Source organism: Erpetoichthys calabaricus, chromosome 3, assembly GCF_900747795.2.
Source record: "Erpetoichthys calabaricus chromosome 3, fErpCal1.3, whole genome shotgun sequence".
Taxonomy (NCBI): domain Eukaryota; kingdom Metazoa; phylum Chordata; class Cladistia; order Polypteriformes; family Polypteridae; genus Erpetoichthys; species Erpetoichthys calabaricus.
In genome coordinates, this window is record NC_041396.2 from 224,436,016 (window position 1) to 224,463,167 (window position 27,152).

The 27,152-nt window shown below is 37.0% G+C and overlaps 1 protein-coding gene across 2 annotated transcripts in view; it reads right to left on the minus strand.

Annotated features, from left to right (window-relative positions):
* Positions 1–2,741: 2,741 nt before the first annotated feature.
* Positions 2,742–27,152, minus strand: part of usp45 (ubiquitin specific peptidase 45) — a 201,733-nt gene continuing 177,322 nt past the window's right edge. For both annotated transcript variants that reach the window (XM_051925500.1, XM_051925499.1), the window contains exons 11-18: positions 25,480–25,571; positions 25,305–25,361; positions 18,202–18,357; positions 17,423–18,089; positions 14,378–14,475; positions 14,016–14,102; positions 5,691–5,832; positions 2,742–5,296 (exon numbers count right to left, since the gene is read on the minus strand). In XM_051925500.1, coding sequence (XP_051781460.1) covers positions 5,166–5,296; positions 5,691–5,832; positions 14,016–14,102; positions 14,378–14,475; positions 17,423–18,089; positions 18,202–18,357; positions 25,305–25,361; positions 25,480–25,571 — 1,430 coding nt within the window. In that variant the 3' untranslated portion in view covers positions 2,742–5,165. The remainder of the gene's footprint in view (positions 5,297–5,690; positions 5,833–14,015; positions 14,103–14,377; positions 14,476–17,422; positions 18,090–18,201; positions 18,358–25,304; positions 25,362–25,479; positions 25,572–27,152) is intronic.

The following is a 27,152-nucleotide window of genomic DNA, read 5'->3' on the forward strand; positions in this document are numbered from 1 at the left end:
AACACTATGCCAACTAACTTTTCAAGCTTGAGTAGAATACTAGGGCCAAAAGATTGAAGTGTATGATTATCATTTTCTGTAAAATTTTAGAAAAAAAGGTAAATTGGCCTTTAAGTGTTCAGAATTATGTTGACCTAATCTGATTTCTTTAATAGAAATCTGTCAGTGTCCACTTTAAAGGTATTGTGCATTGTCATTTCAAAATGATGAATTAATTGTACGCAAAATTGGTTTGTGCAGCTACTACATGTAAGAATTTCAATAAACTAATCATAATTGGGTCTAAGAGGGAGGTAGGAGTTTAATTTTGGAAATCAGGCTCATGATCTGCTATTCTATTAATTCTGGTACTGTAGGTACAAAGGGTGATATGATATGAATCAATACTACTAGAGTTGGAAGCTAACTGCTCAGTCTGTAATTTTATGTTACTTAACTGTTAGTAATAATAATTGAAATTGTAATGTCTGCCATTTTAGAATTGTTATTTTTAAAGATGTCCATCATTCTGCATAAAACTTGAGGGCTGTTAATATTTTATTATTTTACAAAAGTAATCAGTGTGATTTGTAGATAATTTTCTAATAAACATAAGTAACTTTTATTCATACAGAGCTATAAACTCTCAGCTTTATTGACTTCCATTTGTGCTTTCTAATTTAAGTGTGTGTGTTCTTACTGTAAATCAAGGTAAACATTTTTTCACTTTGATTACCTTTGGAGGAACCTCTCATTTATCATGAGTAGTGTTTGAAAGCTCATTCATATTATTAGATTCCAAGCTCAGGTGTGAGGTTTTAAGATGATTAAGAATCTGCCTGTATGTCTCAGCAGTGAAGGGACCATCCATTTTGATGAAATTAACAACTCCATTTGCAAAAACAGCCCCAAACATGTAGGGAACCTTCACTATGCATCATTGTTACCTACAAACATCATCCACATATTGTTCTCCAAGCCTTAGGCAAACAAATTATCTTCTGCTAAATCTTTATAATTTTGACTCATTAATCAAGAGCACCTGTTGCCATTTTTCTGTACTGCAGAGTTCTTGTGTTTTCGTACATACTGTAGCTGATTCATTAGACTTTATTCCCACCATAGAAGAATGGCTTTTTGAGAATACCACTTCTGATAACACCTCTTGAGAGTGTAGATGGGTGTATCAGGATCCCAGTATTTTCTGCCAGTCTTGTGTTGATAGTGATGCTGGACATTTTCTGATTTCAAAGGGAAGTAACCTTGACGTACCACCTTGTGTCTTGTCCCTATGAAAACTTTTGTGTGGAAGACAGAAGTTTCGAGGTACTACTATGTAACTTTATCTGACACCTTACGCTAAAATCATTTAAATTCATTTTTCCCTCATTAAGTAACACTCAATACCCCAGATCTGCAAAAAGAAAATCAGATTTTAGAATTTTTACAAATTAAAAACTGAAATATCCCATTGACACAAGCATTCAGACCCTTCACTCAGTACTTAGTTGAAGCCCCTTTGCCAACGATTACAGCCTGCATTTTTCTTGGGTATGACCTACTTTGAATACCTGGATCGTGAGATTTTATGCTGTACTTATCTGCAGATCCTCTTAAGGGATGGATTGATGGAGACTGTTGGTGGACAGCTATTTTTAGGTCTCTCTGAGATGTTTTTTTGAGTTCCAGTCCAGTCTCAGGCAGGGCCATTCAAAGACATGTTTTTGCCCCTAAGCCACTGCTCTGTTGTCTTTGCTTTGTGCTTAGGGTCATTGTCCTGTTGGAAGGTGAACATACTCAATGTTATTGAGTATTGATCTATGTCTTGAAATTACACACATATTGCAGAACAGGGTTCCCATACCATTTTAAGAAGGAAAAAAGCAAATCACTGTTGTGAGATTCAGCCATTTTAAATGGAGAATGGTTGTAAGTCACGTCTTCACCAACTTCACCGTTCATCCAACTCTGCGAGAGCTTTGCTCTCTCTGCTCTACAGACCTCTAGACAACAATAACAGGGGGAAAAAAGTTACACTTATGATCGCATATATTCTTTCTCTATATGGAAGATACTGCCTGCCCCAGCTGGATTGATGAATGTGTGCTTCACTAAGAGAGAATGTTGAGCTCGCATAGCAGGCAATGAAGTGACAAGTACTGATCAGACATTATAGGCACACACCCAGTGCTTGAACAAGAGAATGCCAGTATGCCTTATCAGTAGATAAAGCCCCATAAGCGTGCATATACCTGTTCATCTTCCTAACTTTCTTACCCATGGCAGGGTTGCAGTCCAGTGGGAGACTATCCTAGCATGCATCAGATGCAAGGCAGGAACGACACCCAGACAGGGCGCAAGTCCATTACAGAGCCGACACTCAAAACACATTTCACCAAGTTTAGTAATGCCAGTTCACCAAAGTTTAATCAGACTGAAGTTTAGTAAGTTCAATACAGATCTTTTAACATAGACTGACATCACTGCCCCACAGCACCAGGTTTTACATGGAGTCTTGCATGGATTTACATACTGACTGGTATCAGGATCAGTGAACGTATGCACTCAAAACCACTGTGCTCAGTTGTTTTATTACCATATCAGTAAGAGAGATTCATTATGCATTATTAAAAAAAAAAAAAAAAAAATCGATAATGGGTTTGTGGCACTTCAATCTGCTCTATCATAGACTTTGCCTTTATCGGAGTGTTTTTTTCTTGATTGTGCATGTGCAAGGCATGACACGGCAAAAATGGCGTGGATCTTTAAAACTTCTAAGGCTTTTATTAAATATACAATAAATACCACGTAATCAGTTCAGATGTGTTATTTGTACAAAGTACAATAAAACTCCTATGTGCTCTTTTCACCACAGTCTCATTCAGTGTGCATCTGGCTTCGTTGCTGATGTAAACTAACAACAAGAATTGTAATGGGTGGTTCGGCATTGGGTTGTCATAACTCTGTGGTCACTGCAAACACAAAAATAGGACAAAGAGAAAATAGGACAAGGATCTGTCATAATATAATTATTTCAAGTTTCCCTCTGTTATTACAAGAGTGCCTCATAAACACAGAAGGCATATTTTCTTAAATTAAAACCTTTGCTGCTTCAAAGTGGATGTATTTGGTAAGTTTTATGGCTTTTTCTATCACATAAGAATGCTGAACTCCATTGCAATCAGCAAGAACAAAGTATTTTTAAAATGTAAAAAAAAAACACTTTAGAAAACAACTTTATGTGGCAAATTAATATATAATTGTGAAAAATAACTTCAACTTGAAAAACTCAGCTTATCTTTTAAATTCCTCCTAGTCAGGATTTTATTATGTCAAAATTTTTGTTGAATCTTCAACATATCTAATGTTTCATTTTAGGAATCAACTCTGGGAGCACACAACATGCACAGACCTTGATTATGTTTCAAAAAGGTTCAGCTGACCCATAACTGATATGTGTATTACCTGCTATCTCACACATCATCATTATTCGATTCTTAATTATAATTCGCTCTATGGTAGGACTGTTTTCTTTTGTAATCAGTGTTAAATGCTAGCCATGCCATAGGTTATTTTTCAAAAGATATGCCATCATGGTGGAATTATGCATCGCATCTCTAGACTGTGACATATGACAAGACTGGTCTTGGTTGAAGTGCACTAGACAACAATGAATTTCCGAAAGGAATACTGTTCTGTAATGTTAGAAATTCAGTGATAGCACACTACTTGATTTTGTGGTTTCAATATAAATGTTAACTTGGTTCTAAAACAAGAAACATACATTTTAAGCCTGAGAATATAGCTTTTTTGAGAAAAAGTAAAAGAAAATGTTGTCAATAAGTGTTTGTTCAATGGCGGATCAATAAGAGACTGTAAATCTTTAGTGAAAGGTGTATAATGAGAGTTACCACAAAAATGCAGACACTGGACAGGAGCCAAGAGAGATATATAGAAACAAAGTGTACTTTCACCCATACACAGAAGTAGTATTTCTACACAGAAAACCACTGTTTGCTTTCCTTTAACATTAAACTTTCCAATGTTAAATGGGGCATGTAGAGATGCTATTATTTTTACAAGCAGTAAAACATAAAACCTTTAAGCCATTCTGTGGTTTATTCATATTTTCTGTTACATAGATATCTTTTTAAGATACATGAATGGCATTCCACGAAAGTTTTACCAATCATTATTCTTTACATTGAAAGTGCAAATGCAACTGTAAGAAAAAAAAGAATTATGACTAATAGCGACAAAACCTTATAAATGAACCTTTGTTCATCATAAGAAATACAGTAAAATAAAGTTACAACACACCCATTACATTCCTATTTACTTTTTATGAAAATAAAGTTAAAAAAATAACATATCTGCCGCATAATTATGTCAAAATATGGATTATTGCAAGTGAACATCAGTATTTTCTTTCCCTCAAAATTATAATAAGAACATCTGCATGTTTTCTTCATCTGCTCCTGTTAGGATATACACTGCATTTTCAAAGTACAAAATGAAAAATATATATTTGGAGCTTTGCAACTAAATTTAAAATTTAAAGTGCAATATGTTCAGCTGTTTTTAAGAAAAAAGAATTTCTTCAGCAATATCCAATTGAAACACTACCTAATACTGAATGTGCAAATAAATCAGTGTATGCCAGCTACCGCACAGGACCTGTAATGCATTTGTATTGAGTAGTACAATTTATCAAATACAGTGCAGGAAATAAAACATATTAATGGCTTTTGATTACAAATCTATCAGTATAAACATTATATCAAAACAGTATACATTTTGGCAGGGAGAAAAAGATAAGATCATATCCTATTTTCATCCATTGATTTTAAATTGACATAAGTTTCTAAATTTTTTGTATGTGTATCAATTGCTGTTTTAAAAATGATATTTATTTGCTCTAGACTGGGCATTTATAATCATGCAACAAAAATATGTTCTTAACCTATCAGAGAAAAAAATATGTACTATATAAACATATTTGATTATGCTTAAATTATCATCATTTTCATTATTAAAGAGCAAACAAGCTGAGGCAGTACTTTAAATGTATCATAATCAGCTGTACTATGAAGTAATCTGTTTTGACATTGCTTTCCCCTCCTCACATAACCACAATATCATATTGCTTTTGTAAAAGTCACTTGTGCCAGGCTAAAGCCCATTAACTATAATAATTCTTCATAAAAAAGCAGATAGGCCTGAGAATTGAGCACTCTTGATTCAGGAACAGCTTGTACATGTGTGTCACTGACATAGACCCATTGACCTGGCAATCCTCCAGTTGCTTCTTTTAGACCTAAATTAAGAAAAAGAAATAACTTAATAAACTTCAGAAATTTAACCTGATGTCAGTGAAAATCTTCTGTGCTACAAAGTAAAAAAAATAATGGGTGTATAAAGTAATGCAGTGACTTATTAGCACAGGACTTTAAATCCTAAGGCTCCGGGTTCAATCCCTGTGTCCTCACTATGTGATACTCAGCAAGACACTTAACCTGCCAGTGCTTCACTTGTAAAAATACATATGTAAACCATTGTAATGAATACCGATCTTGTAAGTCATTTTGGATAAAGGCTAAATATACAGTATACTAAAGTTTTTAACAGGCTTTGTTAAAAAAGACAATTTGGAACTTTTACAATGTGATTAATGAGTGATAAATGAGTATTTATTTAATATTCCTACTTACCCATAACATGCTTTCTGTAATCCTGTTTTTTTGGTGGTGCCCTGATTTTTACATATGCTGTGTAATGGCCACCACGCATTGAACCACTGTGTTCTACTATACCATAAAGACTATACAAAACCTTCTCACCAGCAACAATATTCTAAGGAAGAGAAAAGAAAAAACAGTATTATAGAGGTCTGTAGAATGATGAAAAAAAAAAAACAAACTAGTAACCTAATCAGTATGAAGGCTAGTGGGTGCCAGTGAGCCCCAAACATGAACACACTAACACACTCCCGGCTTCAAATAAAGGGTGTTTTATTTCACAAATACTTTGTAAACACAAGCATAAAACAAGTTGTTTCTTCCCCTCTCTCTACCACACTTCTCTCATCTAGTCGAGTGTTGCATTCCTTCTTCCCAGCTCGGATCTGCCTGTGTAGTCCTTTTTATTAAGGACCTGGGAGTACTTTCGGTGGTAGGGCTCTGGCCCATTTGAGCACTTCTGGGTAGTACAGTAGTTCCAAATAATAGGGAGTGTATCTCCCTGCAGCACCCTCTTGCGGCATTCCCAGACCCTAGCAGGGCTGTGCTACAGAACTTCAATCTCCGGCATTCCCTGCTGGTGTTCAAATGGGCACTGCTATCCAGGGCTGCTGCCATCTAGCATCCTGGGGAAACGAACATCCCTCAGAGCCAGCTCTTCCATGTCCTTCCCTTTCATCCTGGCCAGGGAAGGTACTACAAATATGTCCAGTCAGGATGCCTGTCCATCTGCCTGGGGCTTCCCGCCCGGGTAAGAAATCTTCTTTCCTGGTTGGGATGTCCGTCCATCCACTTGCATCTTTTAGGTCTGCAACCTTTCTCTCTCTTGGCTGGGATGCCTGCCTGTCCTCTTGAAGCCTCCCTTCCAGATAAGGAACAATCTCCTCTCCTGGTTGGGATGCCTACTTGCTATATACCATCTTTGAAGAGAAATGACAAACTTCGGTTCCCCACCATCTCCAACAGCACATTATTTAAATTAGTACTAAGATTTTATTTTCCAAAAGGCACATGTGTAAATGACAAATTAAGCATATAACACATCTCTCTCTCTCTCTCTCTTATATATAATATATATATATTAACGGATTTAGATTTTTTTTTCTATAGCCTAATTTGCTTGAACATTCCGGTTGATTTTGTGACTTCTCTCATTGCACTGTGTATCATAGTTTGCTTGCAGTACCAATTTATTTGTGTGAATCCAAGAGACATGCAGCGGGCTGAGGGGTGGGGCCCTTCTCACTCATGTGCCTGCCGAGGGGAGTACCTTACCTCCGTTTAGCTAGTGAACGAAAGAACTAATTAATGGATTTAGATTGTTTTTTTTCTATAATTTGCTTGAACATTCCAGTTGATTTTGCAACTTCTCTCATCGCACCAAGAGTCAGTTTGCTTGAAGAAGCAATATATTTGCACTAATCCTAGACAGAGGCTGAGGGGAGGGGGAAGCGTAACATGGGGAGCCAGGGGAGTCTTTTTTCACTACTATGAAGGCGGAGCCGCGGGGGACAGCTAGTCTACTACTGCTCTTCCACCGCTATTTAAATGAAGTTAATGATTTATCTGTAAAATATAATATACATATTTTAATGCATTTCATCACGAAAATGATATCAAGTATAATTCTAAGGATTCTAAATGTGCTGAGAGCTGGAATATCATAAATTGAATGTGTTCTGTGGGGCAATTTCTGCCAGCCACTGCACTAGGTTGTCAGCAGCACGTAACGATTAACACCTGGGTCTTTAATGACAAAACAAACTGTGAGATTAAAGTTGAAATTTCCTTTTTAATCATTAACTAGACTTTTTTTTGTCAACCTGTCCCTAATTTTTTTTTCTCTGTGGCTCAAATATGCTTCCATACATTCTGATGCTATTGTGAAGGTGAAAGAAAAAATGTAAAAAAATGTTCAATAAAAAAAAGAAGGCATCATGTCATTATGATGGGGAATATGTGATGCTTGAAAAGAAACGCAGCACAAATACATTTGTATGTCAGCATTTTGCTTCACCACATCGAACCATTCATCAAATATTGAAGCGTGCACATTGATCTTGTAGGATCTGCAAAGCGGCTAGCTATTACATGTTGAACACATTGCGCCCCTGATTATTTGATGGTTCTGCAACTCGCGCATGCATTGCATTCATTTCTGGGAATATCTTCAGAAGATGCGTCAAATGAACGCTGGGAACACTGCGCGTGTGTGCATGCGTTCTGAGCGTACTGGACCTACTGTCTTTGAGAGGAACTGTGGCTATTGGTATATAAAAATAAGTTGTGGTTCTAAATTGCTCAGGTTCTATAATGCATTTGAACAAACCTAAATACTAGAAGCTACAGCAGGTGAAGAGTTTGCCCTAAGTCAATTTACCACAAAACAACTACATACAAGCATGAATGCAGAGTAATGTAATTCATTTTCCTTCTTGTCTTGTTAAAAGCTGTAGACCTAACAAGTTGTTTTCATCATAAGCCAACAGTCTCCTGTTCTCCTGAGAAAAGCCAAGCAAAATGACACCTTTTATTGGCTAACTAAAAAGATTACAATATGCAAGCTTTCGAGGCAACTCAGGCCCCTTCTTCAGCAAGGTGTCATTTTGCTTGGCTTTTCTCTACATTCATAATGGCTAACACGGTACAACACCCTAGTACTACTGTTCTCCTGAGGAATTCAAAAAAACTCCAGGCCTGTTGAAAAATACAGTACTTCCAGTGTATCATGATTCTGCTCATAGACTGTGTACAATACACCTCCTGTGGAAGGCACCTGGAAGCTTTCTAATGGGTAATTGTATTTCGAGGTACACAAGGTGCCCAACACCTTATGTAAGAGTTAAACCCATGGTCTCACTTGAAACCTCAATTTCTTTAATTCAGTGACTACCCACAGCTTATAAACCTAAGTACAAATGGGGATGTTGTTTTGCCAGTAAATCAAGAACTTCACCTGGGGACATCAATCTAGTACAACAATCTGAGTAGTGATGGCATCACAACAACTTTTTCAATCTTACAGAGCTCTATACTCATACTTGTGAACAAAACCCTGGCGTGCTTAAATTCTGCACTTTCTGTAAGCTACTTCCATGTCACATGCATAAAGAAAATAAATCTGTTATTACAAAGAGCCGCAACCAATTTAAAGGTGCCAATTAATTTCACACTCCTCTGCAATCCTCTCTTGTGTATACTGGGAATCACAGTCATATAAACCCAAAGCAACATAAGCTTCAGAAAACCGTGGAGATGCAAAGCCCCTCAATTTCCAAATGGAATCCTTTCCAAGCTTCATTTGCACACAGATATTCTTTATTTCTGTTTCAGTCTACTTATCCTGTTGAGGGTCGGGTGGAAACAGGCAGAGACGAACAGCTCCGACCATGATATCTATAGTATCTTCTTCAAGCGTCTCCTATGGAATTACAGACAATCCCAAGCCAGATCACAGATATAAGCCCTAGAGTGGAATATAATGCTTAAATGCTGGTGAAGGAGTTGTACTACTCCCATCTCTTTACCATGCCATACAAAATGAGTCCAGTAACCTTGTACAGGAACCTTATTTTGGCAATTTATATTCTGGATTTCTCAGTCACTAATCACTGTTTGTGACTATAGCATAGATAGTCAAAAGTATTGTGCAAATTGCTTCATCATCACAGTCACAATGTCTGCACAACTGTAGCAAATGCACTAATTCATTGGTCAAATTGCATATTATCTCTATCCTCAATCATGAACAATGCTCCAAAGTAGCCGAAATCCTCCACTTGGGGCAGCTGAAGGGATCAAGCCACTCTTTTTCTGGAGAGGACCAAGATCTCAGAATTGGAGGTGCTCTTGGCCACATCACCCTCAGCCCTGATTCATAAGTATGATGAATCCCTGAGGACAACGCCATCTGCAGTGATACAAACCTATAGATTCTCAAAGTGGATACCTCCAATGCTCATCTGTACCTTGATACACTTATCCATGAAAATCATTGACAGGAGACAACTCTTGTCTGATGCCCCAGAATTGCATATTCTTGTAACACCTTCCACAAAGATACCACAAGGTACAATACAATACAATACAATTTATTTTTGTATAACCCAAAATCACACAAGAAGTGCCGCAATGGGCTTTAACAGGCCCTGCCTCTTGACAGCCCCCCAGCCTTAACTCTTTAAGAAGACAAGGAAAAACTCCCAAAAAAAACCCTTGTACGGAAAAAATGGAAGAAACCTTGGGAAAGGCAGTTCAAAAAGAGACCCCTTTCCAGGTAGGTTGGGCGTGCAGTGGGTGTCAAAAAGAAGGGGGTCAATACAATACAATACACAGAACAGAACAAATCCTCTGGTTCATAAGGTACACAATCATAATTTTTTTCCATGTGCAAAAAGCATATGTAGACAAAATTGGAAAAATCTAAGGAGCCCTCAAATATATGTATCAGGTTTCATACAGGTGCTAGAAAACCTGGAACGTCATGAAAAATTAACAAGCCAAAATCCAGTACCGAAAAATCAATGAAATTCTAAAAAAAATGAAATGGTAGTTGAAAGTCCTGGAAAATATTAAAGTCAATTCCAATAATCACATACATTATCTGATATTTTTAAAACAAAACACCCACATCTCACATTAATATCATGTTTAATGACCTTGTGCATTAATATCACCTTATGGTATGTTCTGTGGGCATGTGTGTAAATTGGTATAAATATGAATTAGCCGTTAGTCTGCACACTGAATTATAAATGTTGAGTTAGTGTTAAGTGGTACAGGTAGCAAGGTAAACTACACTATCTATATTACGCATTTCACTGTTATTTATCGAGCAATCTAGATGCCACAAAAGTGTATGTTTAACTTGAAATGGTTAGAAAATCCAGACTACAAAGATTGGCTTCAGCAAAACTAGTCAAATTAGCATATAGAGTGGGGGAAATATGTATTGAATGCATCAACATTTTTTCAGTAAATATATTTCCAATGAGCTCTTCACATAAAATTCTCACCAGACATTGGTATTAACTCAAGAAATCCTCAAGTATAAAGAACTGGCAACATTAAAGGACATAAGTAATGGTATGTGTAATAAAGAGGAATGGCATAGGGAAAAAGTATTGAACAAGAAAAGTTAATACCAAGTGGAGAAACCTTTGCTTATAATGACATCTTCAAGATGCTTCCTGTATGAAGAAAGCAACTGCCTGCAGTGCTCAGGTATGATTTTGACACATTCTTCTAAAGTGATTGTTTTTACCTCGAAGATTGAAGATTCTTGAATATTCCTGGGGGCTGTCTTGTGAACCCTGATCTTTAGCTCCTTCCACAAATGTTCAATTGGATTTACAGTAAGTCAGGTGATTGACTGGGCCATTCTAACAACTTGATTTTCTTTCTCTGAAACCAATTGAGAGTTTCCTTTGCTGTATATTTTGGATCATTGTCCTGCTGGAAGGTCCATCCATGTCTCATACTCATCATTCTGGTGGATGGCAGCAGATTAATTTCAAGAATCTCTCAGTACATGACCCCATTCATCGTTCCTTCAATTACATAAAGTCTGCAAGTACCATCTGATGAGAAACAGCCCCACACAATGATGCTCCAAACTTCACTGTTGGTATAATGTTTTTCATGTAATGTGCAGTGCCATTTCTCTTTCAAACATGGAGTGTAGTATGACAGCCAAAAGTTCAACTTTGGTCCAAATGTTGTGTAGCATACTTTAAACAAGTTTCAACCTGGTTCAACATTGGGCGGAGTGGTGGCTCTGAGGCTAAGGATCTGCACTGGTATCCTGAAGGTTGCCGGTTCGAATCCCCATCACTGCCAAAAGAGATCCTACTCTGCTGGGCCCTTAAGCAAGACCCTTAACCTGTAAATTGCTCCAGGGGCGCTGTACAATGGCTGACCCTGCGCTCTGACCCCAAGGGGTATGCGAAAACTAACAAATACCTAATACAAGAAATTGTATAAGGCGAAATAAAGAACAAAAAAAAAATGCCCTTTCTTCAGTAATGGAGTCTTAATGGGTTAGCGTGCATACAGGCCATGGCAGTGGAGTGCATTGCCTATTACTTTCTTTGTAACAATTGTACTTGCTGCCTCCAAGTCTTTCTGGAGCTTTTTCTGAGTGATTCTTGGCTCTTGGGCTACTCGTCTGACTATCCTTGTCAATGTCAATTTATTTCTAGAGCACATTTAAAACAACATCAGTAATGCTGTAGCCAAAGTGCTTTACATTAAAACATACAATTAACATAAATAAAATAATTATAAATAAAGTGCAATAGAATGGAATACAGCCTGCGGTGAGAAAGAAGATGGCTAAGAGTATGGCATCCAGCAGTATCAGTGAAGGTCACTGAAAGCTAGAGAATAGAAATGGGTCTTCAATCTTGTTTTAAACATGTCAATTGAAGGTGACTCTTTAATGTAATGAGGTAAAGAGTTCCACAGGCAAGGTGCACCAGCTGCAAAAGCCCTGTCCCCCTTCGTTTTACACTTAGTGTGAGGGACCATAAGAGAAAACTGACTGGTAGATCCCTGGTCAGAAATCTTGTGAGGAGCTCCTGTGCATGGCCAGTTGATGGTGGAGTGACTATCCTTCCACTTGTGGATAATGGCCCCAGTGGCATTTGCTGGAAGATTCAGAAGTTTTGAAATACCTCTGTAACCAGTTCCATTGATATGGTTTGCAACAAGCAGGCTGTGAAAGTCTTCATAGAGCTGTTTTCTTTTACATATCATGAGATGTTTTTTGTGTGACACCTTGGTAGCAAAACACCTTTTTATAGCCTATCAATACACCACGTGTATAATGACAGATATGTTGTCCAGAAAAAGTTATATCTCCATTTAAAATGTAGCGGCCCTGCCTAGAATTACATAATAGTACATAACTACGGTATTACTCTGGGTAAATGGCATGAGATTCAGTAATGTCTGATTTATTTTATTCAATGTCAATTTTTGTATGCAGTCAGTAATTTAAAATAAGCCATGTGTTTAAGTTCATATGTTTTCTTATTAGGTTTGTGTAATTTTGCTGTGAATATTAAAAAACACAGTGTAAAGTAGCCCTGGATTCTTGTTCTGGTTGATACTGAAAAAGTCATAAAAAGTCATGGAATTTGAAATGTACTGAAGCGTACAAACACAGAGATACGTGTACAACAAGTTGGTTCACTATTTAATAACCAGGATAATGACCTTGGTGCAATGGCGGTTTGTGTGATTCAATGATCCTTAGGGCTGTGCTGTCTGGAGACCCATGTTGCCTAGTCTTGTCCACCAAGTAAAAACTGTGCAGGTCAGGTGCAATTCCATTTGGTTGACGGCCACTATAGGGACAGATCTGGACATCCTAGACCTTGGTAAAGGAAACTGGCTTGTGCGACATTGATAGCCATCGAATTCACAACCAGATTGGGAGATAAGATGATAAATTTACATAAATGGCTATGAATGAAAAAAAAAAAAAAACACCCACAGATTTACCGCTATGTCCACAAGTAAAAGGACTGAATAACATACAAGTGTAGGCCTGGAACACCATATTCTTACACTTACTCCCAACAGATACATACAGTATACTTGAATAGAACTGGAAACAAATTCCACAAAAATGCTTAAATGTGTAAATTTAAAACTTTGGTCTAGTTGTTCAATGGTTTGAGAGGAATGTGCACTGCAGCTGTTGAAGAAATGTTTATCTTTAGGAATTTTTACATCTATACTGTTAAAAGATTTGAGGATGTTGAAGAGCTAGCTGTGGCAAACTAGTCTAAGGGAACAGGCAAGGAAAAAAAACCAAAACAAAATAAAACCATATCAACATAATCAAATAGGATGTGGTGTGTGGGACAGGTGAACAACTGTGCCTCATTGTAACTGTTACAGCCAAGTCGGAACTTTTCTTTCTTTTTAATTTTCTTGCTTTATACTCATTCTAGTGTGTGTTCAGACCAAAGTGTGTGTGTGTGTTTTATTTATTTACCTACCTATTCATCTATTTATTTTTTTTAAAGCGCTTCTGTAAAAAGCCAAATTTTCCACTGGGTACAAATAAAATTCTATCTATCTATCCACCTATAACTGACATTATAGTAGTTAATGTAATTTAGTTGTGCTCAGCTGGGTGACTGATCATGTTTGGGGCAGACTGAGGCAGTAATAATTTAGTTAAGAAAACAGTAAGTAAAGATGTAATACTGTACTTACTGATCTGTAATCTATTCATTATAAAGAAATCAAAGACAATTACAAAGTCAGAAAAAGTGAAAAACAAACCTTGCATGAAGCTGAACAGAAAGGAGCTAAATCCAAAACCAAAGGAAAGTCCACATGTCGATTCACTTTGCGCAAAGTCATGCCTGCCTGAACACAGTAAATAAATAATTAACAGAATAAACAATAACACAGAGTTCCCAAAGTCCAGACTGGAGTAACAGTATCAAATACAGACTGACAAATAAAAATATGAGGTGTAAGGTAATGCCAAATTTTCTTACTGCATACAGAAGCAGTTTATCAAGTCAATTAAGTAAGATTTCTTCAGGAAACAGCTTATAAAACTCTGACATAATAACTACTGAAGAACAACACTAACGCAACAATGAACTGGAACTAAATTATTCATTAAGTCCACTTACCTGGTGAAAGCGTTTTAGATGGAGAATGACAACAGGCGGGAGTGCAGAGATTAGCATCTGTTTACGTGCACTTGTGTATACATTATCTACCTTTTTGTCTGCATTAGGAAAATAAAAAGAAAGTATTAAAGAATTTCAAGTGGTTATTGTTATTTAGAAGAAACTGTGAAAGTTTAAAGGGTGATGTGAATTACTTGCAAAATTTAAAGTCTTTCTATATTTCTAAACTTGACAGCATGATTAATATATCATAGTCACAAGGAAAATTAATTAATCTACACTACCTTTTACTAATGTAATATATTTCAGTCTAGAAAAATTAACAGTTCACTGCATATTACGTTCTTTTTAATGGCTGTTTTTCAATACAAAAAAATAAAAAACCTTGTTAAAGTGATCCAAATATCAATAACTGTACCAGTAAAAATACAAGCATGGCAGCAAATGAGGCTATTTTCTCATGCTGAGAAGAAAGAATTTCACTATACCATGTACATATTACAATACTGTGACTACTACAACAAAGATTACTACTAACAGTCATGCTTGTTGTGGCTGGAGAATATGTGGTGAACTGTATTTTAATGGCAAAAGGAGGAAGTGTGACAAGGAGGGTTATCAAGATTTTCATCATTTCTTCCTGAAAAAACTTTAAACACATTATATGCAGAGCTTTTTCAGTAACTAACGAGATCAGCAACAAATCAACATGTGAAACCGTGTAAGGTCTCTTCATACATTTAATTTTACTATACAATTCAATCCCATGAATATCTTTCCTTTTATTGTTAAAGGATAAGCTTAAAATTTTTCAAGCTGAAGTTACTTCTTCAAAAAAATGTGTTCTAAAATTATATGCTGACTATAAATGAAAAACAAAATCTTGCCTGTACTGGTGCTTTATAATAGAAGCAGTGGTTAACAAAGCACTACCGGAGAGAAAAAAAAAAAACTTGTGACAAAAGTTTTAATACAAGAAAATTTGTCTTCTGTGTTTCCAATGCATGCTTCTGACAACAAAAGGGAACTGGAAAAATTTGAAGTTGAAATTTTATATAAAAAGAAAAGTGTTCTATTCTGAGATGTTTGTCAGTTTTCAAGGCCAGCAACATATTTCCAGGTGAAAAAAAGCCATAGAGTGAGACACAGTATGAAATAATCAATGCTGCATATGCAAAAAAAGTATAGAGATGGATGTCTTATAGTGGGTACTTACTACATGTGTGTCGTTATTATAGAATCAAACTGAATAAAAATGTATTTCTGCACAATAATAGAAATGACAGTAGATCATATTGCTAAGCTTCATACCCTTGATTCATTCCACAATCACAAGGGTGGATACAAAATATTAAGTAGTTAAATAAGCAAGGTGTTCACTTGGAGTGCAGATTTGCATTATGAGCAATCTCTTATTTGAAGACAATCTCTTATTCTTTTATGTGGTCATCCAAGACTGAGTTGGGGGACCCAGGAGTTACAAGATTGATTTAAAAGACCATTATACAAATTATGTGTAACCAGACACTCTACAAATAAATCAAATCACTTTTAAATGTTCCTCCTATTTGCAAGTAGGCTTCATTCTTATAATCAATGGCTTGTGGAGCACCCACTTGGCTATATGTTCTTGTCTTAATAAGAATAATCTGCACATTTCTTTAAGCGCCCAGTGGTAACTGCACCAATGCACTTAATTTCAAACAGGGTTGGACTAAAGGTCTCCACACTTCTAACTAATACTGCATGCAATTCAGAGGCAACTTCAAGATGAAACAATGAAATCAAAGTTTACCTATCAATGTTCAATATGCAATCGGACATGGCAGATATTCAAACACTAATCAAAAATTCAAGTCAAGAGACAAAGTCAGGGTTACAGCATTTGAGGAAAAAAAATATTAGAACACTAATAAATCAGCTTGTCTGGAAACAGAACTCAAGTGAAAGCACCTTCACCTGTCAATGGACTTCCTTTTTTTTTTTTTTTAACCAAAATTTGATACAAATCAGAAGTCAAAATTAATCAAAAAAGACAGTTAGTTAGTTACCCTAATTGCATACCTTATTTAAAATTAAAGCAAATGCTAAAATGATGGAATGGAGCTTTGGAGAATGGAAAACCTTGACTATCTAAAGTATCATTTCTGAATTTCCTGAGTCGACAACACTTACACGGGGCAGAGTTAAAGAAGAGTAGACTGTGGGAGTTCGATAAAAGGTCTATGGTCAAAGATGTCCAATATTAGCACTTTGTACTTTCTACATGTTAGTTTAGTTTGAGTTGATTATTATTATGTTGAAACATAAGCCAATTTATTTATTATGGTGTTTACTTTTCATAGCATCTGGCTACTGTTTGTTATTCTTACACAAAATTAGAGGAGTCAGGGCCTGGTGAGTTATCACAGTTAGCAAAGCAGAAAATCGGTACCAGACTAAGTTGCCAAGTGCACAGGGATTGTTATAATCCATTTTAAATTCTATGGGTATTTAATTCTAGAGTCAAACAGCCATTTTACTTCAAACTAAACATTTTTATATTGTGTAACAGAGTTGAAAAAATGGCTGTGTAGGTAACGCTATTTTAAAATTGAATCATTTTAGTCTACATTTATTTTCAAGGATATTCATTATATTTCCAAAACTTATGAATATAACAGTAAGTCACATTATACTGTATAATGAAGAATTAACAATGAGTACGTCAATAAGACTTTATATGAGACATGAAAGTCTGTAGCATACATGTTAACTGATTTTTTTTCTTTAATGGAACATCTTATCTTTTAAGCCATTTTAAATTGATAAAATTATAGGTGAAATGAAACTTTGTCTAGAGACTTTTATTAAAAATGCAGCAATACAAATGTAGTAAAAGTTAGATCTTTACATCTTGCCTGAAGAAGGGGCCCGAGTTGCCTCGAAAGCTTGTATATTGTAATCTTTTTAGTTAGCCAATAACAGGTGTCATTTTGCTTGATTTCTCATTAAAAGTTAGAGAACACCTGCACTACAACCTTATAATAATTAAACCCTCCTTACCAGAAGTAAATGTCTTTTTTTGATGCTTTTGTTTTTTTTCTGTGCAGTTCTCACATAGTAGTTTGTTGTTGCCCATCAGAAGTTCAACTGAGGTGAACTGATACAGACATGACTGGATGGAGCATTCTTTGGCACAGGGTACATAGGTGCTAGACAGGGACTGAAATGCAATTTGTGGATTTTGAGACACCACAGGCTTTTCTTTCACCAAATCCTTACTACCCAGTGTAATATCCGACTGTTCCTTCTGGATTGCACTGAGGCTGTGTGTCTCATTCATGTTGTTCAGACTCAGCTTGGAAACTGCAGTTGTGAAAGTATCACTATGATTGAGGTCTTTGTTTTTGTTGTGTCCAGAGTCACTCTTTACTGATATATAGTTTTCTGAACTTACAGCATCACTACAGCTATTATTTACAGTTTGTCTTGAATGGCTCTCACTTTCAGAAGCTTCACTATCAGCATCATTGCTGCTGTCTAAATTACTTCCATCACTGATTTCAGAGTGACTGCCATTAATAGTCATCTTTTGATCACCATAATTAGGATTGCATTTTGACTGTGGTGGGGGTGACTCATCTTCTACATTTTGTTGCATAAATTCATTGGCACTTCTTTCACCTTCAGACAACGTTTGTTCCTGTTTCTTTGTGTTGCCCACATTGTTCTAGAAAAAAAACACAATGTCAATATTTTTAGACAAAAAAACAAACGTTAATATTTTAAGTATCAGAATCGCACTGAAATTCTCTGCGTATTTGTTGCTGTTGTTTCTTTACCTTATCTCTTCCAGAACCATGCTTTTTTGTGTTCTTTGGCAGAATAGCAAACGTAGGATATGCAGTGTCTTCAGTAGCTGAGGTTAAGTGTTCACAATCTCTTTCACTAAGTTTACTGGTCTTTGCAGCTCTACCCATATTGACAGGTTTAGAAACCTTAAAAAGTAAAATATCTAATGTTAAATAGAGTTAAATATACTAAACTCTCAAAATCAAAAGATAAAATTAGACATCCTTGCTATAATGTAATATTTGACTAAGGAGTGTTTAAACAATTTATTCTGCCATTTCATTTCAGACAAATATAACTTATTCTACTGAATATTAGGGGCCATGCCTTTCTCCATGACCATAACTGTAAAGTGTGAAGCCTTTATTTCAAATGTCATGCTCACTAAAACACATACTGGAAAAAGGCTTAAAATCTAATTTTCATATGATTGCCATAACAGCAATGTCCAGTTGTTGATATATATAAACTGTAACAAATGAAACACTGCAAAAAAAAAAAAAAAAAAAACCATCATCAGGTGTTGTATATATTTTGTCTATAGGGGGCATTAGAGGCCTGTAAAAAGAACAGCGTTCCAGCACTGCAGCATTTATGTCCAATACTGAGAACACACACACATATATATAAATCAATCAATCAATCTAGGTACTCATAAGTTGCCAGTATAAAGGAATTACAGCCTACCACTGTATATTAAGCAAAAATTATGGATCTTTACAAATGAAAATACAATACAGGGTGGGCCATAAGTTTCCATACATAGGAAAAATAAACATGTTTTATGAAAAACCATTTTTATTTACATAATGTGCTCTACATGACTGCCATTGTTTTGAAAACACATTTCAATCCTGACCCGGCCATCAGTATGATTTCAATTCGTTGCTCTTTATTCAAACACATTTTTTAGGGTATCTGAAACATAAATCATCTTACGGAACGTATCACAAATGCCATTACAAGCATAACTCCAGCTGTGCTAATACGTGTTCATCAGCAGTGGTGGACACGTATTGAAATGTGTTTTCAAAACAATGGCAGTCATGTAGAGCATATTATATAAATAAAAATGTTTTTTCATAAAAAAATGTTTATTTTTCCTATGTATGGAAACTTATGACCCACCCTTGTACATTAAACTCATAATGCAAAAACGCTGTTTATCTTCCTCATTTTTTTGCTTCTTTTAAGTATATGCATATATAATCTGAGACCGCAGTTTTTACGAATCTCTTAAGTAATTTACAGATATATTTGGATTACAGGTGTTCTACATGTCTACAGGTAGACAGACAGAAGTTTATTTGTCCCCAGGTGGAAATGTGGTTACTTAAATAAGCTCTTCAGAAGGACGGACGGACAGACAGACAGACAGAAAGCATCCGGAAAGTATTCACAGCGCATCACTTTTTCCACATTTTATGTTACAGCCTTATTCCAAAATGGATTAAATTCATTTTTTTCCTCAGAATTCTACACACAACACCCCATAATGACAATGTGAAAAAAGTTTACTTGAGGTTTTTGCAAATTTATTAAAAATAAAAAAACTGAGAAATCACATGTACATAAGTATTCACAGCCTTTGCTCAATACTTTGTCGATGCACCTTTGGCAGCAATTACAGCCTCAAGTCTTTTTGAATATGATGCCACAAGCTTGGCACACCTATCCTTGGCCAGTTTCACCCATTCCTCTTTGCAGCACCTCTCAAGCTCCATCAGGTTGGATGGGAAGCCTCGGTGCACAGCCATTTTAAGATCTCTCCAGAGATGTTCAATCGGATTCAATCTGGGCTCTGGCTGGGCCACTCAAGGACATTCACAGAGTTGTCCTGAAGCCACTCCTTTGATATCTTGGCTGTGTGCTTAGGGTCGTTGTCCTGCTGAAAGATGAACCGTCGCCCCAGCTTGAGGTCTAGAGCGCTCTGGAGCAGGTTTTCATCCATGATGTCTCTGTACATTGCTGCAGTTATCTTTCCCTTTATCCTGACTAGTCTCCCAGTCCCTGCCACTGAAAAACATCCCCACAGCATGATGCTGCCACCACCATGCTTCACTGTAGGGATGGTTTTGGCCTGGTGATGAGCGGTGCTTGGTTTCCTCCAAACGTGACGCCTGGCATTCACACCAAAGAGTTCAATCTTTGTCTCATCAGACCAGAGAATTTTCTTTCTCATGGTCTGAGAGTTCTTCAGGTGCCTTTTGGTAAACTCCAGGCGGGCTGCCATGTGCCTTTTACTAAGGAGTGGCTTCTGTCTGGCCACTCTACCATACAGGCCTGATTGGTGGATTGCTACAGAGATGGTTGTCCTTCTGGAAGGTTCTCCTCTCTCCACAGAGGACCTCTGGAGCTCTGATAGAGTGACCATCGGGTTCTTGGTCACCTCCCTGACTAAGGCCCTTCTCCCCCAATCGCTCAGTTTATATGGCCGGCCAGCTCTAGGAAGAGTCCTGGGGCCTCATGTATAAACGGTGCGTACGCACAGAAATGTTGCATAAGAACGTTTCCACGTTCAAATCGCGACGTATAAAACCTACACTTGGCATAAAGCCTCGCACTTTTCCACGGTACCTCATACCCTGTCGTACGCAAGTTCTCCGTTAGGTTTTGCAGACTGGCGGCACCCAGCGTCAAAGCAGTGCTACTGTTCCTGTGTGGTTACCCTTTCTTTTTTAGATCCACATCCACGACGGCGGCTCAAGTGCTCCTTGTACTTGCAAGTTACCGTGAGGTAATTGTACTTATGATACAGTTATAATATTGCACATCCTGAGCCACTTTATAAAGCGCGTATTTACGCATGATGACAATATCATTTTTAAGATGAAATGCAGCAAAATATGTTGATTATATTATACAGATAAAACTTTAACTTTAACTACACAGTGCCGCAGCGCTAGCGAGCTTGAGCTTCGTTCACGGTTTGTTCCTGCCTCGCGCTGTTTTCATGCTGTGGCTGGCGCAACACTGGAAGGATAGATGGATAGAATAATTAAACATTACGAAGATATTTCGATGTTCCTTAAACGTTTTGAAGAATCGCCATTCTAAGCTTACAGATGGCTTAATGTCTATTACAGGGCTGATTGTGTGGCGATTGGGTATTTGGAGAAAGAAAAGTAAGGACAGGAATTGGGGGTTAGTACATTTGAAAAAGACAGTACTTCTGTAATAAAGCATTACATTGAAGGTCGCGCAGCAAGCATCTTGCTGTAAGACATGAACAATCACTGCGCCACCGTGTTCCCATGTTTAATAACATGCTTTAACTCATATCATCATGAAAATGGTATCACGTATACTTCTCAGTATTTTAATTACTCAGAGAGCTGTAATATTACGAACGTAATGGATTCTGTGTCCTGTTGGAGGAAGAGCACGTAGTGATTCAGGCACATAGAGCACATATAAGATCAAATACAAAACAAAGCATTTAACATGCTACTTTAGTTACGATGGGATTTGAGAAACTAGTAAATTAAACAATTTTAAGATGAAGTTTATGATGTTCTACTTTAATGACAAAATAAACTACGTGATTAAAGTGGAAATTCGAGATTAAAGTTGACATTTTGTGCTTTTATAACAATGTGTGCCTTTTTTTTCACTGTACCCTAATAAGCTTTCATATGACACTCAGACGGTGGGCTACGACTTGCCTTTTCACGCCGACTTTGATATGTGATAACTTTTTTATTTCGGGCACTGTGCGACTTTGTGAACTTGAGCTTTCGAGTTTCTCCGACACGCTATGTCACTCGATCAACTTCCATTTGTTGCTTATATAACTGTTTAAACCAACAAATAGTACATTTTTCTTTGCCTCCATTTGGTATTCGCTGAAATTCTTCTATTTTCCTCGTACTTTTGCCATTGCCTTTTCACAGAACGCTGGGCTTAAGGGCTATTTATATTGATTTGCATATTCAAAAAGGCATAATTCTGGGAGGAGTTGGGGCAGGACAGCAAGTGCGTGCATGTGTGTTTATTTCCACGCTGAGCAGGATTTATGTAGCTGAAGAACGTGGAAGTTGGCGAACGCACAGATTCCTGCATCTGGATTTTTCTGTGCGTAAGCACATTTTGGCTTTTGTGCTTACGTCATGTTATAGTGTGAATTCTACGCACGGTGTTATGCATGAGGCCCCTGGTGGTTTCGAATGTCTTCCACTTATGGATGATGGAGGCCACTGTGCTCATTGGGACCTTCAAAGCAGCAGAAATTTTTCTGTAACCTTCCCCATATTTGTGCCTCGAGACAATCCTGTCTTGTGCTCTGACATGAACTGTCAACTGTGGGACCTTATATAGACAGGGGTGTGTGCCTTTCCAAATCATGTCCAATCAACTGAATTTACCACAGGTGGACTCCAATTAAGCTGCAGAAACATGTCAAGGATGATCAGGGGAAACAGGATGCACCTGAGCTCAATTTTGAACTTCATGGCAAAGGCTGTGAATACTTATGTACATGTGCTTTGTCAATTTTATTATTTTTAATAAATTTGCAAAAATCTCAAGTAAACTTTTTTCACGTTGTCATTATGGGGTGTTGTGTGTAGAATTCTGAGGAAAAAAATGAATTTAATCCATTTTGGAATAAGGCTTAAACATAACAAAATATGGAAAAAGTGATGCGCTGTGAATACTTTCCAGATGCACTGTAGATAGATAGATAGATAGATAGATAGATAGATAGATAGATAGATAGATAGATAGATAGATAGATAGATAGATAGATAGATAGATACTATAATCTGAACACAAATCAGAATGATTAAAAATGAAGAATATTAAAAACAAAATAGAACTACTGACTTGGCAGTCACAGTGAGACCCCAGTAGTATTTCTTGACACATTTCTTCTGAAAAAATTGTTGCTTGAAAGTACTCAGTATGTCAGACAGAGGATGTGCAGCATTGTTCATAATATCACTCGGATTTGTTTTAATTAATTCTCCACTTTGCCACTACTCTAGAAGATCTAGAGTGCATCCTATAAGCGTGCCTGCTGTTTTAATTAGCTTCATGATTGGGTCCAAGTCCAACCTGTCATAGATGTGTACCCCCAATTACTTGTAGGAGTGCACCACCTCTACATCTACTTCCTGCACAGTAACCGGACATAGAGGCTCTATGGTGCAGTGAATGCCAATAACCAGTTCTTGGTTTTGTTGAGTTGCAAACAAGGTTGTGTCATCATGCGCTTCCTTCAGATGCTGATTTGACATTAATCTCTTCAACCTGCACCATCTTACGACTAATACAAAAGTGACCAAGAAAATAATTATCAACCTCCAATATGAAAATGATTAGGGCATTTTTGCTCATTCTGCACAAGAACAACTTTAAAACTCCGGGAATACTAAACCCTACGTTAAAATCTTACTGGCTATGTAACTGAGTCCCTTATCTCTGGAGAAAATTTGATCACTATTTATATTAAATAGACCACTTTCCTAAAAGGCAACCATCAAGGTTAAAGTAACACCAAATCATCTTTGCCAGCACCTCATTTAGGTGGCAGCTCCACTGGGTCTAAAAAATAGTGACACCAAGCTAACCTGTCTAGAAGGCCATTTGAAACACTTTAATTGTGTACAGCAGCAAGCCGTGAATTGCCTACTACTGTCACCTACATATTCTGAAAGGATTCCATCAGTGTTGCCTATGCAGGATTATCCATCAGTGGGATGGATTGTTGTAACAATTCTATCATTTTCACAGATCATGGTCAGCATTAAAGCCATAATTCTGCTGAGCAGGCCACTGCATTAGAATGCCAGACACCCATCTGGTCAGAGAACCAAGGGTGGCCAGAAGAAGCAGTTTAAAGATACCTTGAATGTCTACTTTACAAATGGTCTGATTAACACTGCTGCTAGAGCCTATGGAATATTCCCTATGGTGTTGGTATGACTCATCAAATGGTACTTAATTTTGAGACTGAACAACTCTTTGATGAGGGAGGCAAAAGACAGGGACGAAAGAAAACAATAGAAAGTGATGATGTGTGGTTCAAATGGAACCTATTGACACCATACACTCAAAATCTTTGGCTCAAGAATTTGCTTCTTGGCTATTCACAATCACATATATGTTTTTCACAGACGTCATTCTTAATTTGAGTGCCCAGTGAGAGATATACTGTATTTCTCATTGTCACAATGCTTTAGCTAAAGTTGACCTTTAACATTTGTCAGCTTACATGTATATTCATATAAAATGTTTCCTGTAAATGTACAGATGTATTTTCCTTCATGAAAAGATGACTGACATGTTTTAGTCACACAATGAGGTCTGCTAGCATTAACAATAACCTGAAAGTATTCTCCACCAGGACAGGGTCAAACTCTTGATGCATCACCTAAACTCCAAGCAATTAATGCAGAAGATAGAGCAAACTAACAGTCCATTTTAAAATCTCTAGCTTATAAGAGGTAATTTAGTACATCACTTAGTCAGTGGGTTTTGAAGGATAATAAAGCATCCATATAGTGACTTTATACAATGATCCTGATACTTTACTGAGCATTCCCCAATGATAAGTAATAGTGTTTTTTTGATTATTTGACAATAATAATTTGATGCTGCTCACAATGTAAGTTTTCCTTATGTGTAGCATTTGTAAAAATCTACACATGTACAGTTTCTGAAGAAACAGTCCAAGCAGGAATAAGACTGACTATCAGAGCCATTTTGAGTTTGATGTTAGGAGTTATTAACATGTACCTAAACAAAAATCACAAAACTACAGTCTGATGCCTACAAAAAGAAGCTGAAAGGAAGCCACTTACAGGTAGTTGACAAAACATTATATAAAAATTTAAAAGAAATTGAAAAGACAGTTGCCAGGTGTAAAGTTTATGAATTACAATAAATAAGCAAAATTTTTGAAAAGAACGATCCAATGACTTGTGGTTTGTTGCTGTTGCTTAAAACATACAATCCTATCCTAAGATATAAACCTATCCACAGAAAAAAAAATCAAAAAATTGAATGATAACCAGTGGTCTATCACAAAAATAAGTGAAAAATAAATTATTTAAATTTACTCGTAAACAATTAATGCAGAATTTGTTCTTACCCTTTCTTCAATAATTGGGAGAGACAAATCAATGAAAGCTTCTTTAACAGTAGAAATCTGAAAGATACAAGTATGTCAGTATCATGTTTCCCTAAAACAGAAAACATTTTATTATACTTTAATAATGGCATATTTTATAAAAATGACAAAATCTGTTATTTCAGTTTATGCTTACATGCTCACATTCTTCACACATAATTGTATTGGTTAATTCACCAACAAAGATCCGATCCACAAAATTCATCTTTACGCCTTCCTTCCCATATGCTGGCAAAATAAAAAAAGAACAGTTAACTAAACAATTTTATATAACATACATTTTCCCTGTATATCTCATATTATTGTAATAAAGAAACAACAAAATGTTTTGTACAGCACATTTAAGAACCAAAAGGTAAAAGCATAGTTTTGTGTGTGTGTGTTTGTATATCTTTTAATTTTTCTTATGTATAAAGGTTTTTTAATGAATTTTGTTTTAATGTATTAACAACAGTGTGAAAATAGAAATAGAAAGACTGACATTTTCATATTTTTAATTACACATCAATTATATAAACAGTTTGGAGCTAGAAATTCATGTATGGCAGGGAGGGTGACTTTTTCCCAGGGTAACAACAAATAGAGGCTATTTTATTGGCTTTGGGGAATTTCAGTGTGGAACCCAGCCACAGGGGATGCACAAACAATTGTTTCTTTGTGCCAGTCCCAAGCCTGGATAAATGGGGAGGGTTACGTCAGGAAGGGCATCTGGTGTAAAATTTTGCCAAATCAATATGCGGACAACAATACGAATTTCCATACCAGATCGATCGAGCCCCAGGTTAACAACGACCGCCACCAGTACTGTTAGTCAACAGGGTGCTGGCAGAAATTGGGCTACTGTTGGCCGAAGAAGAAGAAGAAGGAGAAGAAGAGGGGGGAGACATGTCCGGAGGCAGGAGGAGAGGAGGAAAGTAAAGAGAGTGGAACTGAGGGTAGGAACTTTGAATGTGGGCAGTATGACTGGTAAGGGGAGAGAGTTAGCCGATATGATGGAGAGAAGGAAGGTTGATATGTTGTGTGTGCAAGAGACTAAATGGAAGGGGAGTAAGGCCAGGTGGATTGAAGGTGGATTCAAATTGTTCTATCATAGTATGGATGGGAGGAGAAATGGAGTAGGGGTTATTCTGAATGAACAGTATGTCAAGAGTGTTTTGGAGGTGAAAAGAGTGTCAGACAGAGTAATGATTATGAAGCTGGAAATTGGAGGTGTGATGAAGAATGTTGTTAGTACATATGCCCCGCAAGTTGGGTGTGCAATGGGTGAGATAGAAGATTTTTGGAGTGAGTTGGATGAAGTGATGAACAGTGTACCCAAGGGACAGAAAGTGGTGATTGGAGCGGATTTCAATGGACATGTTGGTGAAGGGAACAGAGGAGACGAGGAGGTGATGGGTAGGTATGGTGTCAAGGAGAGGAATGAAGAAGGTCAGAGGATAGTGGATTTTGCCAGAAGGATGAACATGGCTCTGGTGAATACGTATTTTAAGAAGAGGGAAGTAACATAGGGTGACGTACAAGAGTGGAGGAAGATGCACACAAGTAGATTACATCCTATGCAGAAGAGTCAATCTGAAGGAGATTGAAGACTGCAAAGTGGTGGCAGGGGAAAGTGTAGTTAAACAGCATAGGATGGTGGTCTGTAGGATGACGTTGGAGATCAAGAACAGGAAGAGAGTGAGGGCACAGCCAAGGATCAAATGGTGGAAGTTGAAAAAGGAAGACTGCAAGGTTGAGTTTAGGGAGGAGGTGAGACAGGCACTGGGTGGCAGTGAAGAGTTACCAGACAGCTGGGAAACTACAGCAGAT